General features: G+C 33.6%; 1 protein-coding gene across 1 annotated transcript; it reads left to right on the top strand.

Moving 5' to 3' along the window:
* The first annotated feature begins 10,619 nt into the window (after nucleotides 1–10,619).
* Nucleotides 10,620–11,852, top strand: LOC111512543 (uncharacterized). The gene is made up of 2 exons (XM_023168683.2): nucleotides 10,620–10,876; nucleotides 11,355–11,852. The coding sequence occupies exons 1-2, from the start codon at nucleotides 10,670–10,672 to the stop codon at nucleotides 11,556–11,558; spliced, it is 411 nt and encodes a 136-aa protein (XP_023024451.1). The 5' UTR covers nucleotides 10,620–10,669; the 3' UTR covers nucleotides 11,559–11,852.
* The last annotated feature ends 6,265 nt before the right edge of the window (nucleotides 11,853–18,117 follow it).

Consider the following 18,117-nt stretch of genomic DNA (forward strand, 5'->3'; position numbering starts at 1 on the left):
AATCTGTCGAAATCTATTTCTCTGTTAACTAGCTATCGCTCCCCTACAAACGAAAAACTTCAGAAGTCAAAACTTATGCGAACTAAGGATTAACGATTGATTGACGTACGATTACGAGTTGGTCATAATGAGTTGACATGCTTTTGGAATATCATGTCAAAAACCAACCACAAGCATGAGTTCTTATCATTTTGAATTGTTAAAGTAAATCTACCCAAATGAGATCTAAATCATCGTTTCGAAACTTTAAGTATTTCGGACCAAAGAGTTCGAAGGTTTAGATTATATGCGATGAGAAGTTTCAATAAGTTTGGTAAATTTTCAGTAACTTTGTTAACTTTTAACAGTTATTCTGAGAAAAGCAGTAGTGGTCAATTATTTTGTGAAAATCTAATAGATAAGGATAATGAAAGAAATGGTATCCTGTGGTACTTCAAAATTAACACATAAATAGTGAGTACTGTGGTGGAACTGTTTTCTCTCGTTCCGAAATGTTTTTTTATGAAAAGGAAAAACTATTCTACAACCTTAATCGTATCAAATCCTATCTAATTGACGAAAGTACTCAGAGTCCTTGTATTGTCCATGAGCACTTTTGATTAGGAGAACATAAATTACACTGCAAAAAATTCGAGTACGATACAAAAACGGAATTGAATCACTCCTTCAAATTTCCCGGTTTTTCTTTCAATATTTGATGTAATATGTAGCACATTAACATTCGTCTTGTGATTGTGTGGGAGTTCTGTCTCGGGTCTTGACCGCAAACACAAATGCTTCCGTCGCGTCGTCATGCGAATAGTGATTTCACTGAAGCATATTTTATTATTGGTCGAAAAAAAAAACCGTTGACAAATACATGTCAGTTTTAACCGCGAATAAATTCATATGATATTGAAATTCACTATGGTGATCAACCTTTTTTTGTAACCATTCTATTTAGGCACTCCTCATATATTCTAATCATTTATGTTGTTACTGTTAATATCCATATGAGTACGTAAGTTGCTTTCTCTTCTATTTTTCTGTCTGATGATTCTTGTGATGTTATGAAGCCCAGGTATTTGAAATTTTTGGACTTGTAATTTCTGAATGTTCACTTTTATTTTACAATATTGTTTTTCACTTTTTTTATCTTCATATTCATTTCTTTTACTGTTTTACTGCATCATCTTTAGCTAGTATTAATATATCATCATTATGGCAAAGTTATCAGTTCTCTTTCTTCTTTGCTTCCTTCGATGCTTCATCTAGGCCTACCACGAAATGTAGAGGACTTAGAAATTCAAATAAGGGTCCCATCTTAAGGATCTCTCGAATGTTTCTTGTTTTGTTATCAAGCAGCTTTGCATATTTGTTGTCACTGCTGCTGGTGTTCCTCTTTATTGTAATTGTCTCGATGTGCCATCTCAATTTACATGACCAAAATCATTTTCCAGATCTATTAAATCGGAATATACTTTATACTTCTCTATTTATCTTGAATACTTTTTCTTTTACTGGTCTCATTTCGAAAATGCAATCATTGAATGGCACAATCATGTCACTGGAATTGCAAAGGCTACTTCTCAAAAGTTTGGAGCACTGTTTGGATCCAGAAAACTGTACACACCTCAGCAACTGTTGATGCTTTATAAAGCTCAGTTCAGACCTTCTTTGGAGTATTGTTCTCATTCATGGAGCTCCACCCCTTAGCATACCCTGAAGCTGCTGGATTCCATCCAGAAAAGAGCCATCCACTTGATTAGAGACGCGAACTTGCAACCTTGATAGTCTGGAACGTCGAAGGAAGGTTGGGAATTTGTCTCTTTTCCATAGATAATTTCACGGGGAGTGACTTGGCTTATTTGATTCCACCAAGAACTGTACATATCAGAAATACGCGGGGGACTGTGGCTGCTCATCGTTTTGAGGCTCAACTTAGTACACCTCAAACTTCACTGTTTACAAACTTCCATTTGGAGAACTGTGTTTATGTGGAATGCACTTCCTGAGAACGGTTTTCCAAATTAAATCAATCTCCAGCGATTAAAATCCAATGTGAATCGCTACTTCTGCACAGGCATCGCTCTAAGGATTTTCCTGTAGTGCTTATATGTTGTCATTCAAAAAAAATTCTCATATTTTTCACTTACACCAGAAATGACAATGAAACACCTTGTCTATTTTCACATTTTGGATTTACGCCTACTTTATTTTTCATAGATATTTTTTATATTGTATCTAGATGGCCATAATCGAACATAAACTAATCTAGAGACATCGGGAGATGTTACTCAAGGTCTCTAGATTTTTTGACAAGCATTGATATTGATTTATTTGTGATTCGATCAACAAAATTACCTAAAATAATAAAACTAACGAAATCAAGCTAACAAAATTTTCAAATTGAATTAACAGAATCAACTAAATCAACTTATAACTTGCACTCGCATTATTTGAAAGTACAATAACCGAATTTATCAAACATTTCAAGACCCATTTCAGCTCGTTTTTCTTCACACTTTTCGTTACTTTTGAGGCCTTATACTTCTGAGTGCTCGTAGAATTATTTTTTCTAAGATTTCAAGAGTGTCACTGTCATGTAGTAGAAACTTCTTCAAGATTTACCTCAATAAAAGAAAGTAGTATAGTGCGATTTAGTGAGTGGGCACGCTAACTTGCTTTTTAGTATCAAAATGCTCTATTAAGTTATCATAACTTTCTCTGGTCATATGAGGGGGATGTTAAATCTTGACAGTAAATTGTTCCATGTGAGTGAAATTGTATCTTTTATACAGCGTGACTTACGGTCGATGGTAGGTTAGACGTTTCTGGAAAACGCAAAGCATGATTTTTCTGAAAATTTCACCTCTCACATTTCCTTACCTGTTCTATCGATCTAAAATATTTTCAGCATTGCGGCGTTGCCACTTCCATCAAAAAGTCCTGGCAACTTTATTTTTTTAAATGGAACACCCCGTATGTTAATACATTTTTGGAATTGCCCTGGTATGGTAATACTTTTTTGTTGATGATGTCCTATACCTATCTCTATCTGTTTTCGAGATAAAAAATAAATTGTGCTAAATATAGTCCAAAACATGGCCTTAATTGAAATTAAGTACATCAGTACTCTCAATTCATGAAAAGTTGATATTTCAAGATGATATATCATGTCCCTATACCTAAATCGTCAAGTTTTTTCAATAAAGTCGATTCTTCTAGAAATATTTTTTTTTTAGAATTTGAATTTAGGTAGCCGTGGAATTATCAATCTTATAGCAGTTCGGTTACTTTTATAAGTAATTTACAAAGAGTTATCGACGGTATTTCGAATCATCTTCCAAAATGAATGCAAATATCGATTATTCAAACGAAGTTCTTATGAAATTATTTATTATACACATGAACAAAGTGATCAAATCAGAACGTGTAAAAAATTCAACCAAATGTATCCTGAATTAACACCAATGAACGAGAGGAAGTTTGTAAGGTTACAAAATAATTTCCTTGACTATGGTTCAAAGTTTCCAGGGAACAACTGTACCAAAAATCAGTCATTTCTAGGTAAAAAGTAAGATTTTGTGGGCTAAAACATGTGAAAGTACAGACAATAACAAAATAGGATGATTCAAAATAACAAAATTGTAAACAAAATATCACATTTTCACAATAAATGCTGAAAATGTTGTCCATTACATTCTAAACACTTTAAAATGTTTTTTGTACGCGACTTGTGGTTGCTTTTTCAATTTCCTGGGGATCCAGATCTTCAATACTCCGCACTATTCGCCGTCGCAATTCTTCTTTGGTAGGCACTGGAGTACTATATACCCTTTCTTATAAAACACCTCATAAAAAAAGTCAAGTGGCGTGAGATCGGGTGATCTCGGTGGCCAATCCCACGACCCTAAACGCCTAAACCAACGATCGTCGAAGAGTTCGTCAAGTTTCCTGGAAACTTCCTGGGTGGAATGAGCTGGCGCTCCGTCCAGTTGAAACCACGAATTCCTATATTCCTCTAAAGGCAAATTTTCAAGAAAATCGGTTACAGTCGTCCTTAATATTTGGAGATATCTCTCTGCATTCAGTGTGTCTTCATAAATAAAAAAGCTAATTTTATTGTTCTTCAGAATACAGAAAACATTCAGGTAAAATTTTTCTTGAAAACCCATTTCTTTTGTAACATGAGGATTATGATCAGCCCAAAAATGTTTATTCCTTCTATTGAAAATACCATCCCTCGTAAATTTTGATTCGTCGCTCCAAATTATTTTTTATAAAAATTCCCGATCTTCCTGTGTATGAATCAAAAGGGATTCACAAAAATGCATTCTAAGTTCTAAGTCTTCTGCTTTTAGAGCTTGAACTTTGGTTAATTTATACGGATGCATTCCGTGATTTTTCAAAATTCGTTGTACTGAACCATGTGATACACCTAAATATTTTTCTGCACTGCGAATGGAAGCTTCTGGATATGCATAAAAATATGCCAAAACGTTAACAGTATTGTCCTCATTTGAAGTAACAGGTTTTGGTAATGTTGAAGGCGCTTTTAACATGGAGCCATAGTTAAGGAAATTATTTTGTAATCTTACAAACTTCCTCTCGTTCATTGGTGTTAATTCAGGATACATTTGGTTGAATTTTCTACAAGTTCTGGCAATGATTTGATCACACTGTCCGTGTATAATAAATAATTTCATAAGAACTTTGTTTGAATAGTCAATATTTGCATTCATTTTTGGTGATTTTTTGAAACACCGTCAATAACTATTTATCAATTACTTATAAAAGTCACCAAACTGTCATAAGCTTGATATTTCCACGGCTACCTAGAAATCAAATTCTTTAAAAATTATTTTTTGTACAACTGTTATTGAAAATCTCTTTGATAGAAACACTTCAATCAGAACACCTATCAAAAAATCATTTAGAAAAGTTCACACATGCAGTTCGTGCTATTGGTAATATTAAATCCCTGTGAAGTTACTGACGATGACGAAGTAGTATTCAGTCCAACTGTAGAAAGTCCTTAATGACTAACCAATAATCCTCCTTAAAATAACGTGAGTTGGCGTATGTAGTTGTAACATATGCCTTGTAATCCAAAGATCGTGTTTTCAAATCCCATGGACCGTATAATTTTTTTCATTATCAGCAGTAACGATATACAAAAAAATTTGTATGATACATTTGTTAAATTTTAAGAAAACTTGACTATTTAGGTATAGGGACATGTATATCATCTTCAAGCATTTTTCAACATCTTTCAATTTATCGAGTAATATACAGGGGGTTTCATTTGAAAAAATGAACTTTTGAATACTTTTATGCACAATGGAAATAATAGTAATTTTAGCATGACCTGTATGATATGGAGTCGATTTCTTGATGTTATTTGAATATTTCGAGTTTGTCCAAACTATCATTAAAATATCAACTTTTCATGAATTGAGAGTACTGATGTACTCAATTTCAATTAAGGCTATGTTTTGGACCATATTTAGCACAATTTATTTTTTATCTCGAAAACAGATAGAGATAGGTATAGGACATTATCAACAAAAAAGTATTAAAATACTAGAGCGATTCCAAAAATGTATTAATATACGGGGTGTTCCATTTAAAAAAATATAATTGCTAGGACTTTTTGATAGAAGTGGCGATAGAACAGGTAAGGAAATGTGAGAGGTGGAATTTTCAGAAAAATCATGCTTTGCGTTTTCCAGAAACGTCTAACCTACTATCGACCGTGAGTCACGCTGTATATACTATACTAGTTGTTGCCCGCGGCTTCGCTCGCGTAGAATTTGGTTTGTCTTATTAAGTTTCGTGATAGACCATTTTAAACAAATAGTTACAATATTTTTTCAACAATCCGAAACTTCAGGTTTTCAACTTCAAAACTGACGAAATTCAATAAAGTCTTTGAACCCCTATTGTTTCCCTTGCCGATGGAAATTCCTGATTCCCTTTCTTAGTAATTTATATTTTTACTTTAAAAATACAGTAACTAAAAAATATGCCAACTGCACTAAGTAATGAATAGCTTCGAGAATCGAATTATGTTACCTATAAATCCCGAGGAGGATGCTCAATCTTGACAATAAATTTGCCGTAATACTATTCGATTTCATCTTGAAAAAGAGTAATGTACCCCTAACCTCTGTTGTCTGACCTTGAAAAATTATTCTAATCACGAAACACTTCCCGTCTATTGCCATTGTTTAATATCCCTGTTAATTCAGTATTTCTCTTGCTGATTCATGACTCATATCTGTAATTCATGAAAAATTACCCTTTAAGAAATTTTCATTTCTCATTTTTCATGCTGATCTCGATCGAAAATTATCTCAAATTAAAAAAAGATAGAAATTTCAACTGACTTAACGTGAAGCTTATGTCACTATCATTACTGTGTTCTGCATTCCAAGAAGACTCGACAAAAATAACTGTAAAATAATTACACATATATTAAAGTCAAACGGAAAATGGTATTTTACTTGAAACCATTTCCATCTCAAACCATCCCACTAAGTTATAAGTGAACCCTACACTGAATAATTCTTCAACGAATCACACTATTAATAGATTTGAATAGATGTCCTTTATACTTCGGCTTTTCCATTGTATTAATTACACTTAAATGAACTGATTGACAATAAGCTCAAGTTGATCAGTTCAGTTTGAAATTACATTCTTGGACTTTTCTCCTGGGGTAAAAACAAATCTATAATAAATCCCGTGATTCGTTGAAAATTAACTCTTTCAAAAATAGACACAATTTTGCGTCACATAAACCACAACCTTTATTTTACACATCGTTTCTGTTGTGGATGTATGCGGTTACATAAAATAATGACAACAAGTATTTGATTCATGCAAATAGAAATGATAAGAAATCTGGAAGATTGGAAATATTTTATCAAAATAGAACACTTTTACCAAGAATGGACTTTTCCAACTTTAGATTCATGAATAATCCTGTTTACAATGAATATAGTTATTATCTGTGATAATTCACTCACTGTATTTTACTCAAATCTATTTTCAGCCTCAATCTAATATATAAAAATGGATGTTTGTTGGTTGGCTGGTTGGCTGGTTGGTTGGTTGGTTGGTAAATGATAAACTTCTACATTGCTCAAACGATCGTGATGAAACTTGGCATGTATAAGTAATTTTTCATAGAGAATATTTTTAGGCTATCAATTTTTCTGTAACTCGCCACTAGATGGCGCTTTAGAACAATTTTTTGAAAGCACTGTTCTATAACGCTGCGCACGCCTAAGTTCGTTGATTCTGATTCTGTCAAAACATTGGAACAGCAGCGATACAGCAACATAGTACTAGTGTATATTATGAAACAAAGTTCCCTCTTCGCAGTTGAATTAGAAAACTATCTAACGGAGTTTCTTATGATTTGTTTTCCTTCCATGAGGAGATTTCATATCAATTCTAGAAACATGTGGATTCGTTTTCCGATGGCATTTCAGGTTAGCTTCCCAAGTTTCTGCTACCGCAGTTGTCTGTTGATTGGTCAAACCACCAACACCGACATAAAAACTTGGTAAGTTGACTTGGGTGTCACACCAATAGGTGGTTCCACTTATGTCTCGCTTGCATTTATGCAGTTATTTTTATTAATTACTTTTCTTGGTTGTTATTTGTCCTTCTTCGACAATAATCAGCTGAAAGGGTAAGGGAGCTGGGCTCCATCCCGATTGAACTGAAGACGTTCGTCAGAAGGTCACATTTTGTCTTCAATCGAGGATCGCCTGCCTGGTACTGACGATGCCCAATAGGCTGAAACAGCTGTCTACCGGTGGCTCTTGAATTGAAATCAATATGGGAATGATCAATATGGTACTAATCTATTTATCTTTTGATTCTCATGGAATTATTTTCCATCAGCTTGACTGCATTAACCTTAACAATAATATAGTCCTAGAAAAGCAACATTTTCATACCCAAAAAATACTGAATTCATCGAAAAAACAAAAAACCCTTTGGACGTTGTTTAATGAAAAAATGGGAAAAACTAAAGAAAAAAAGATGCAAATAGAAATTAAATTAGACTGCAGCGAAATTAAGGTCTCACTTCCGAACACAATGGGAAAATATTTCTCAAAATCAGTATCAGAAAAAATCAAAACATTAGATTCACCTCAGAATCAATTTTCCTTCATACATGACTCACCATGTAGTTCTATGTATTTTATTCCTTACAGGAACTCGGAAATGGAAACTATAATAATGAGTTTTAAAAACAAAACGACAGCAGTGCTGAAAGTATTTGGATATTGTGCTAATTTGGCAAAAAACTTAACTACCCTGATCAATAAATCAGTAGAGGAAAGTATTTTTCCAAATCAACTGAAAATTTCAAAAGTCGTGCCAGTTTATAAAAAAGGGGATCCCACAGCTATGGAAAATTATCGTAGCATATGTGTTCTGAGCTCTATCTCGAAAATAATGGAAAAAGCAGTTAACAACAGAACGGTAGGTTTATTGCAACAAAATGAATGAATGAATGATGAATTTTCGCCAACATGGATTTAGAAAAAAAATTTCAATCGAAACAGCATCAACTGATATGATCCAATATATTTTTGATGACATAAACAAAGGATACTATATAGTTGGTATATTTTTTTATCTAAGCCGAGCATTTGAAACAATCAACCCAAAGTATTTAAGTAAAAAAATCTATAAAATGGGGATAAGAGGGTCAATCAACAAGTGGTTTGAATCTTATATGAGTAATAGAAAAATAGTCGTTAAAGTCAACCACAATTATTCAGATCAATTTCATATGAATATGGGGACCTCACAGAGAGGGGTGCTTGGACCACTATTATTTTTACTTTATGTTAATGAATTACCCGAAAACATAAAAGAGGGTATGCCGATGACACAACAATCTTTGTGACGTCCCCAGATCTAAATGAAATTGAAAATAAAACGAAACTAGTAATCAGTGAATTCGAATATTGGTGTAGAAACAATCATTCAATAAATAATAAAGATAAAACAACATTTATCTGGTTTTCAAGTAAGTACCAGCGCCTTCTCCAAATAAATTTAGGTTTCGAAACAACAGAATATACAAAATTCCTTGGAACACAACTTGACAATAAATTGTCTTTCAATAATCACATCGAATACTTGTGCACTTCTCTGAAAAAAACGTATTTTGCCTTCTTAACAGTGAAATCAAATTTTTTGAGACATAATCTCTTGGATATATATTATGGTCTAGTGTATAATATTATCATTTGGGGACACTCATCAGAAATAAATAGAATATTTATAATGCATAAACGTTTCATTAAACTAATTTTTGATCTCAAATACAGAGAATCTTGTAAAAAAATATTCCAAGACAAAAAAATTCACATTACCAAGTAACTATCTTTACGAAATATGAGAAATTTCACTCTCATCAAGCGAGATGGAGAAACGACTTCCGTCAGGTAAAAATAAACGGTAATGAGTACAAAGCTTCGCACCTTATGCCGGGACAAAATATTTTAACTTATTACCACACAGCATTAGAAGTGAAACACATTTTGTCAAATTCAAGAATAAAGTCAAAGACTTTTTGGTAACAAGTTGTTTTTATTACCTGAAAGAGTATGAAAATAAAATTTTTGTGTAACATGTGTAATTATTGATATAAGTGATATTAGATAAAATATCTTTTGTAAAATTTGACGTGTCATATATACATTCTTGTATCAAAAATGATGTATAAATTTGATTTGATTTGAGTTCAAGTGTGGCTTGGTTATCAGCTAGACTCTACAGACTGGGGTTGGAAGTTGGTTAACAATTCATTAGAACCAGTCCAAACTTTACTTCCACTTGCGCCGGAAAAACTGATGAGCACAATTTTTTGCAACTACAAAAAGGGGTGCAATGCTCAAAGTGGTTGCAAAAAAGCCGGACTGTTTTTTCTCTGGCATGTACACATTGTCAAGGCCGGTCGTGCTCTAATATTGAATCACCAACAGTGGAGGATCCGTTTGATTCCAACGAGGCGACATGCGGTACATCGCTATTAACGCAGTTTATATGTACTCAGGATGAAGATAAAGAAAAAGAACAACAATAAGAAGACCAAGGAAAAGTTTTTGAAAATTGCGACTCGGACGATTAAATTCCACTACTTTTTTTAACTATTACTTTTATCTTTTCAATCTCTGCTGATATTCATTATTTTGCCACTCATAGGTGGCCTGGAAACATATGTTTCGAATGTCTAAATTGATCGGACTAGATAACGCTCCTCGCTTGCATTGGTCCTTGGCCGTGGTGTCGGACATACATCCAGGATAGGATGGCAGGGTGCGGAATGTCACTTGGAAAACCATCAAAGGAATATCTAAACGTCCTGTTATAAAGATATGTTTTTTGCCCAATCAATATTCGTCAATCGTCCTCAAAAAAATTATTCGTTTGTAAATAGTATTGTAATTGATTTCATAGGTTTTCCATTACCATGTGTTTTCCCCGTACAAACCAAATCCCAACCGCAAAGCATGAATGAGATCGTAGATGAAAGCGAAGTCGCCTGTTCTCGCATATAAAATAAGGCTACTTCTCGATTATTACATTCATTCATTGTCCACGTCTTCGTGAGAAACACGCAAGAGCAGTAATTCAAACTATCACATTCAAAATGCATATTTTCCAAGGTGTTGTACTCGCGACTGTTTTGTGTTTATTCGATTGTGCTTCTTCCTACGTTATTAGCAAGCCGAATGAATATACTAAGCACTTGGATATGATAAAAAGGGAACAGTTTACTTGCAATACACCCCAAAGGAGAGCCATTTCTGCAAAGGAAATTGCTCAATATGAAGACGAATTACCTAAAAATGTAAAGGTAAGTCAACACAAAATCAAGTAGGTAGTAAAATAGTGTGAAGTGTAAAAATTGTGGAATTATATTTTAGTGTTTGTTCAAATTTGTTTATCTTTATGCTTGTTTTTTATCGCTAGATGCATGATCATTTAATTTGTTTTTATATTTTTGGAATATTTGTCAATAATTGATTGCAGCTTTGAATAGCATCGTTACTCCCCTTTCTTATTGAACCCTAACGACCTTTATATATGTTATTCATTACTTTACACCTTATCAATAGTTTAAGCATGTCACATTGAGTAATGACTTTAATAGAATACTTTTTGATTCCTCAGTTTACAAGTAATTCTCCACTTTGAGATTTTCAGTTTACAAAACCGCTATACAATAGCTTCCTCTAGCGTTTTCATATCGTTAAGTGTCATCGTTACAATTTTCGTAGGGATCTTTTAATTTTTTTTTTATATAAAAAGTACAAACGAATTCTCTTTTTTAGATTTTTCCCGAGATGACGGTATTGCATCGATGTGAGTCCTCCGGTTGTTGCAAGGGAAACAAGACCTGTTCAGCCCAGACAGATGAAGAAGTTCCTCTCACTTTTCTAGTTGTTTTTGGAGCAGTTGTTAAGCATATAGAAATCACGGCGACGAATCATACATCATGTTCCTGTCAAATGAATCAAAAAGCTAATATCAAATGAAAATGATGTTTCCTGATTTCACTAGAATTGAATGTTTCAACTCATTACTAATGATCAATCTTTTCATTGGTTAAATATTTGTGAACGTTTAAAAACTCTGAAATCATTATTTACGAAATTTTCAGATTCGATCATAATGTTGAAGAAAAATATCGATTTTAGGCAATCAACATCAATTGACTGATAATATTCGAAACGAAAAATGACTGATATTCTTAGTTTTAAATATTTATGTTGTTATTTATTGTATGGTCTGTGATATTATCTATTAATTAAATATTTATCTCAAATTTTTATGTGTGTAACTTGATTTCTCTTCTTGGCACAATTTCTTGCATATTTGAATGAATCAGACAATTTTTTTTGTAAAAAAACTCAGTAATCCAGTATGAAAGTAAGTTTCATCAAAAATATAATTCATTGCAGTAAAAGTTTACTAATATCTATTAACCACCTACAAATCATCAGAAAGAAGAAAACTATGAAATAATCAGAACAATGACCTTCAAAAAACCTTAAAGAAGAACTGTGATGCACTGTTTGGAATCTTTGGTGTGGTTATGAATATTACTGGAGTTTAATCCCAACACCAAACTGCTATTTTTAACACCTCGACACGTGTTTCGATCACCAAGTGATCATCTTCAAGAGGTGTTGAAATGACGGTTATAGAAGGTAAAAACGATATTTTTAACATTACATTTATTGTATCATATCGTATGATTTGTAGCTTTCATGTAGTGATCATCTTCAAAGAGGAAGATTAAAACTAATAGAAACTGATGCAAGCTAACCCTATTTATGCTATAAAGGTAACCCATACAGGTAAACCATCCAGGCGTACCAACCATACAGGTATACCAACCTAAATTGATTTTACAATTTTGCCTTATCTATTATTTCACTGTATATGTTTATATAAAACAATTTTCAGCTATATAAAAATTAATTTTACAATATTGCCTATCCAAATTTATTTTTGCAATGTGTCCTTATGTAGTAATCAGTAAACCCAACAACATTATTTTATTTTATTTCAACAAGCTATATAGTATGCTCTTTGGTATAGGTCCGTCATCGTTATTCATAATATTATTGTGTTCACAGTTCACAGTGATGTGAACTGTCAGATCACTGTGGACAGCAAAGATCACTGTGGACAGCACAGTGCATTGTCTTTTGACTTTCCCTCTAACACATGATAGGTTCACAAAAGAAAGACGTACAATACAGGAAATAGCAGCCACTAACGGTTTCTCGAGGGGTATTGTAGATATAATAAGGAAAAAGAAGTTTAGGTTAAGAATGAACGATATCTCGACTTTCAGAAAGGACAAAAACCAAGATAAATACATCTCAGTTCCATACCACCAATAAACGAGGAACTTTGGAAAGATTTTCAAGGAACTAGGTATGAAGGTGGTTTCTAAAACAAGTCATACACTACAGAGCCTTTTGGGAAGTCCAAAAGACAAAGTCGAGAATTCGGAAAAGTCTGGAATTTACGAAATTGAATGTAAGGACTGCGATGCAAAATATTATGGACAGACAAAAATATCTATTGAAGTAAGATATAAGTAACACATAGCACACTTAAAATATGGAAGACCTGAAAAATCAGCAGTCGCCCATCATATTTTGCAACAAAATCATTCCATAGACTTCAGTTTATTAAGATTAGTTAGACAAGTTAACAACAACAGGCAACTAGATGCCTATGAGAGTGTAGAAATAAGTAAACACAATAATATTATGAATAACGATGACGGACAGTAGATGCATACAGCCGAATTCCGGCCTCCCCCCACCACTATGACGTATTAATTGCTTTTTTTATTGTTGTTTAGTAACATCAAGGCGATGTGACCTTGAAGGGTTTGATGCATGGATCGTTTAGAATTTTTTCATATGAGATTTTGTGTGTGTGTGTGTGACGTAATGATGTGTGACGTAATTGATTGGTGTGTGTGTGTGTGTGTGAGAATGCAGGGTACAGGGTTTCATCATGTGCTTGTCTATGTACAAACATACGTCTGCATATTTCGAAGTTCCTCCAAGTAATGAATGTTCCATCGATGCGACCCCACCAAGTTAGTCGTGTTGTGACGTCACAGCAATAACTGTTCAACGGCTAGAGAGCGACATGTTCACTCCACGACGTGTGGCAGAGTAATGGGTATTCATCGGTCTGCCCTCACCTCTCCCGAAGCGATGAAGGTTGTGACGTAACGCATCGCTCTAGCCCCGCTATCGATGGTGACACTACGGCAGCCGAGGACCGTCTGCCTAACGTCTACCCTCTCCGAGAGCGCAACGAGCACTGCTTGCTCGTACCGGCAACTGTTATCGCATCAAGTTGGGATATGGGCTTGGCTGTGACGTCAGACATCTCTAGTGGATAGCAACTAGCAATGTGAACCTTTCACGGTTTCATGGTGGGGATGACTCGCATTGTTTAATATAAAAGAAATGCCTGGCACACTATGAAATCAGTAGACGAATATATCTGCAGCAGTTAGCAATTGGTAGAGTGTTATTCAGTTCGTAATAGAAGGAAGACGGTGAGTGTATTTGTCTGTTGGAAATTGTTTATATTTTCATATATATTTTCATCATGTCCGTTTCAAAAGTAGACTTGAATAAAATTAATAATTTGATTGTACAGGAGGTTGAAATACTAGAGCAAAAGGCCTTATCATCATTGCCAATTGATGAAGTGTACATAATTAAAAATATTTCAACTTATTCTACACGATTTGGTAAATCAATTTTATTAACTTTGCAAGATGTGAGCAATGATAAATTATTCAAAACATGGCTACCAAAACGTATTTCGTTGCAATTCAGTGATGACGATATATCTTGTATCAACTCATCAGGTGGTAAATATACGATGATGTATTTAGGACAGAGCCAACAAAGTTTTGCTGGCATGAAAACGCGATCTCTAGTCAAATTCAATATGATTGAATAATAATAGTAATAATTTATTGTGAATTTCTTTAGGTCATAGCTTACAAAGTTTTTTTGGTGTGAAAACGCTAACTCTAGTCAAATTCAATATGATTGAATAATAATAGTAATTATAATGAATTTCTTATTGTTTTATCAATATTCATATATTAGATGATAATTATATGGAAATATAAACATTACTAACTCAGTTGAATACACTCACTACAAGTAAAATGGGAATGTGAGTATTATATCACTGAAAAATTGGAGGTTGCTTATTGTTTTTTTTTATTCGATTTCAGTTCCACCATTTAAAGATGTGGATGCAGTACGCAAGTCAAGATTGTGTCGATATTGTAGATCTCAAATCATCGGTTCAACATTTGTCGTCTAATTTGAAGGTGTTGGGTGATGGAGCCGAACATGCAAGCGTTTATGATATGAGTGTATGCTATGATGAAAAACAAATCGAATTATGCCTTCGTGATGCTGAGAACTATTGGAGTGGTGCGGAAGTTTGTAACAAATTTTTGGATGATAAATTGGAATTGTGGCAACTTTGTGAGGTTATGATTGAATTGAACCTGAGAAGATTCCTGTATAGCCTCCAACCATACTTGCCAGAATGGATTATTCATCACTTTGAATTGAATGATGAAAATCGAGAGGAAATTGAAGATGGTTGCGAAAATGATGATTATGAGGAAGAAGTTATTTTAGATAGTCTGTATGTTCCTGTTAATCATAAATAATGTCAAATAAAAATCTTTGTATTATTTTCATGTTTTATTTATTTAAACCCCATTAAATACAATAGAAAATGATTACAAAACAATAAATATGATATATATATATATATATATATATATATATATATATATATATATATGAATTATGAAAAAAAATACAATACATGATATAAGTCAGTTACAAATAAAAAAAAAGTGTCAATATCTGCTATGAACTGAACCATCCAATGCATTGTATGTTAAAACTGTATCATGCAAAATTAATGCATATAATTTAGTGTTGTCTGGAAATTTGGTCTTCCTCGTCTCAAACTCAATCTTTATATCAATAGTTGATGATTTCGTTGCATTCGGTTGATGGGAACAATCGATGACGAATAGTGGATTCTCTCTAAATTGTCCAATATCCATCAGAGGTTCACTCATATCTTTATCATAATAACTTCGCTGGAAACTCTCAAAAGCATAATAAGCAGGAGCATCAAGTTTTTTATCGAAATTCAAATTCCAACGCTCATATGGATAAACTTCAGAATTCAAGTATACTCGAATACTATTGATATCAGCAGTTATGAATTTTGTAATATCCTGTGTTCTATCTTCAGATGTGGTAGTACTTTGGAATGCGATGATGACAAAACGAGGAGTTTCCAATGCATTAGTTGTTTTGATGGCCCATATGTCTGAAGAAGTCCCACGTAATGATGGTAGTTCATAGAGGTCCCACATACGATACGCCAACTTGATTTTGGCATTCAGACCGCTTTTGTTTATTCTACTCAAAAGTTTGAGCTTGTGTTTATCATGTGGTACAATATGTCTTATTTTCCATTCGATTTTATTTATTTCCAAATCAGCATCAACCTCACCTATATACGAGTTTTTGAATGATCGAGCGATAATCAAAATCAATTCCTGTTTGGCATTCAAGATACTTTTGTTGTAATCTTCAGCAAAACCCATCAAATATTTCAGTGGTAGTTTTCCACTAAAAACATGACTGTTTGTATCCAAGATATCTTGCTTCAATTGTGAAAGTCCCCAACCAGATGTCAATAATGTGTTAGCATGAGATTGTCCAAATGATATCATGGTTTTCATTGTAGATGTTATCCCAGGTTTTCTAACAACAGCCACTTGTTCACCACCCATTTCATAACGAATTTCGTCAAAGAGAAATGCAATTGCATTATTCGAGAGATAGCATGTTTTCGCTACATCTTTGGTGGTGAATTTACCTTCTATGTAAATGAAGCTGTCGGCAATATCTAGTATAACATCTTGATTATTGATTGCAATTCTGATTTCATCCGAATTCCTGAATAGCGGTGATCCATAGGGCTTATATGTGTGCTCATGTAAACTCATGAGAGCACTGGTTCATTGAATATATTCAACTTTTCACTGTTTGTTTCGAGCACCATTGTTATTTTCTCACTTTCAATCCAATCGATTTCAAAAATTTGAGATCACTCACAGACAGAGCGTTATATGCTAACTGTTTAGCATACACTTGTGGAATGAGCTTTTTTTTATGCACACTTTTCTTTTTATGCACACCTTTCTTTTTGATAGTGTAACTCGTTTGGGATTGTTCAATGCGATTTTGTCTATTATAAATGAAACCCATAACAACAGTTAATCGATTTTCTTCAATTCCAAAATAATGAAAACCTCTTCTTCACCTCCAAAATCGATAAGGTTATTTTTTTCATCCAAAATACGCACTGTAATGTTGTGAATCAATTGACGACCTTCTGGACTGACAGGCATATATATAATACTGTGTGGTTCTTTAGTAAGATTATAGCCAGGTTCAACATCAATATCGAATGAGAAAAGAATGTGAGATTCTTCACCATTTATATATGAACCAGATATTATATTGCAATCTAAGCGGATAAGTCTCACAGTTGTAATGTTTATTGGTAATGATGATTCATGCATCTGATTTGGTGGAAATATTCCATGAGCGAATCCCATCATTTCTGCTATAGAATTTGGATGTGTCAGATCAATTTCATATTTGGATCGCATTTCACATTTGAGTGTATTATTATTGGCGTGTAGATAGAAAATATCATCTGCAACGACGTCATACAGAAACGTATCAGGATACGTTTCTGTATGACGGCATTGATCTCTTCTATTTCGTAAGCACCACATGGAATTTCAATTGTCAACTTTTGGGGTATCAATGAATTGTCATTACTGATTCTAAAACTAACTAAATTATTAGCTTCAGTTATATTATTGATTGTATTGCATCCATAGAATCCCAAAAGTCCTAATCCATAACGACTGTTCCTATCCAATTCAATTGGTGGGAAAAAATCTGCACTCAAGACACTTGTCCCGACAGCTTGTAGCTCGAACTTTCGTGACATGACTGATGAATATTTTGAAACACATTTCAATTTATTATTGTACACAGCAACAGCACATTTGAGACAATTTACACTTTTTGGAAGGTGTTGTATTGCAATAAGTATCATTTTTATTGATACCAATATTCACATCCTCTATATTACAAATACAACACATAGATTTTCGAGGTATGGGACCATCATTAACATCCGAATCTGAATTTTGATCGGGGTGGTGCTCATAACAATATCTATGTTTCATTATATCGATGTCATCTTGTAGATGCTTAGGTAACTTTTCCCAAACATATGCAATCTCATGTGCAACACATGCAAGTATCACTTCCTTGGGCATATTTGCAAGCATCACTTTATCCATTTTTTTCAAGGTACCATATTTTGAAAACATTCTAAGTGAAAACCCCATTCCCTTGATAGCCTCCCGATCCAGTTTGGGTGTTGAATCCATTTTTATTTGGAGAATTATTC

The sequence above is a fragment of the Leptinotarsa decemlineata genome, unplaced genomic scaffold (genome assembly GCF_025532065.1).
Source record: "Leptinotarsa decemlineata unplaced genomic scaffold, Ldec_3_MD MMD2_tig00000035_RagTag_RagTag, whole genome shotgun sequence".
NCBI lineage: Eukaryota > Metazoa > Arthropoda > Insecta > Coleoptera > Chrysomelidae > Leptinotarsa > Leptinotarsa decemlineata.

Coding starts and splice junctions, on each gene's coding strand:
- LOC111512543 (XM_023168683.2), top strand. CDS start 10,670: ATGCATATTTTCCAAGGTGTTGTACTCGCGACTGTTTTGTGTTTATTC. Junction 10,877..11,354: donor AATTACCTAAAAATGTAAAG/GTAAGTCAACAC, acceptor TCTCTTTTTTAG/ATTTTTCCCGAGATGACGGT.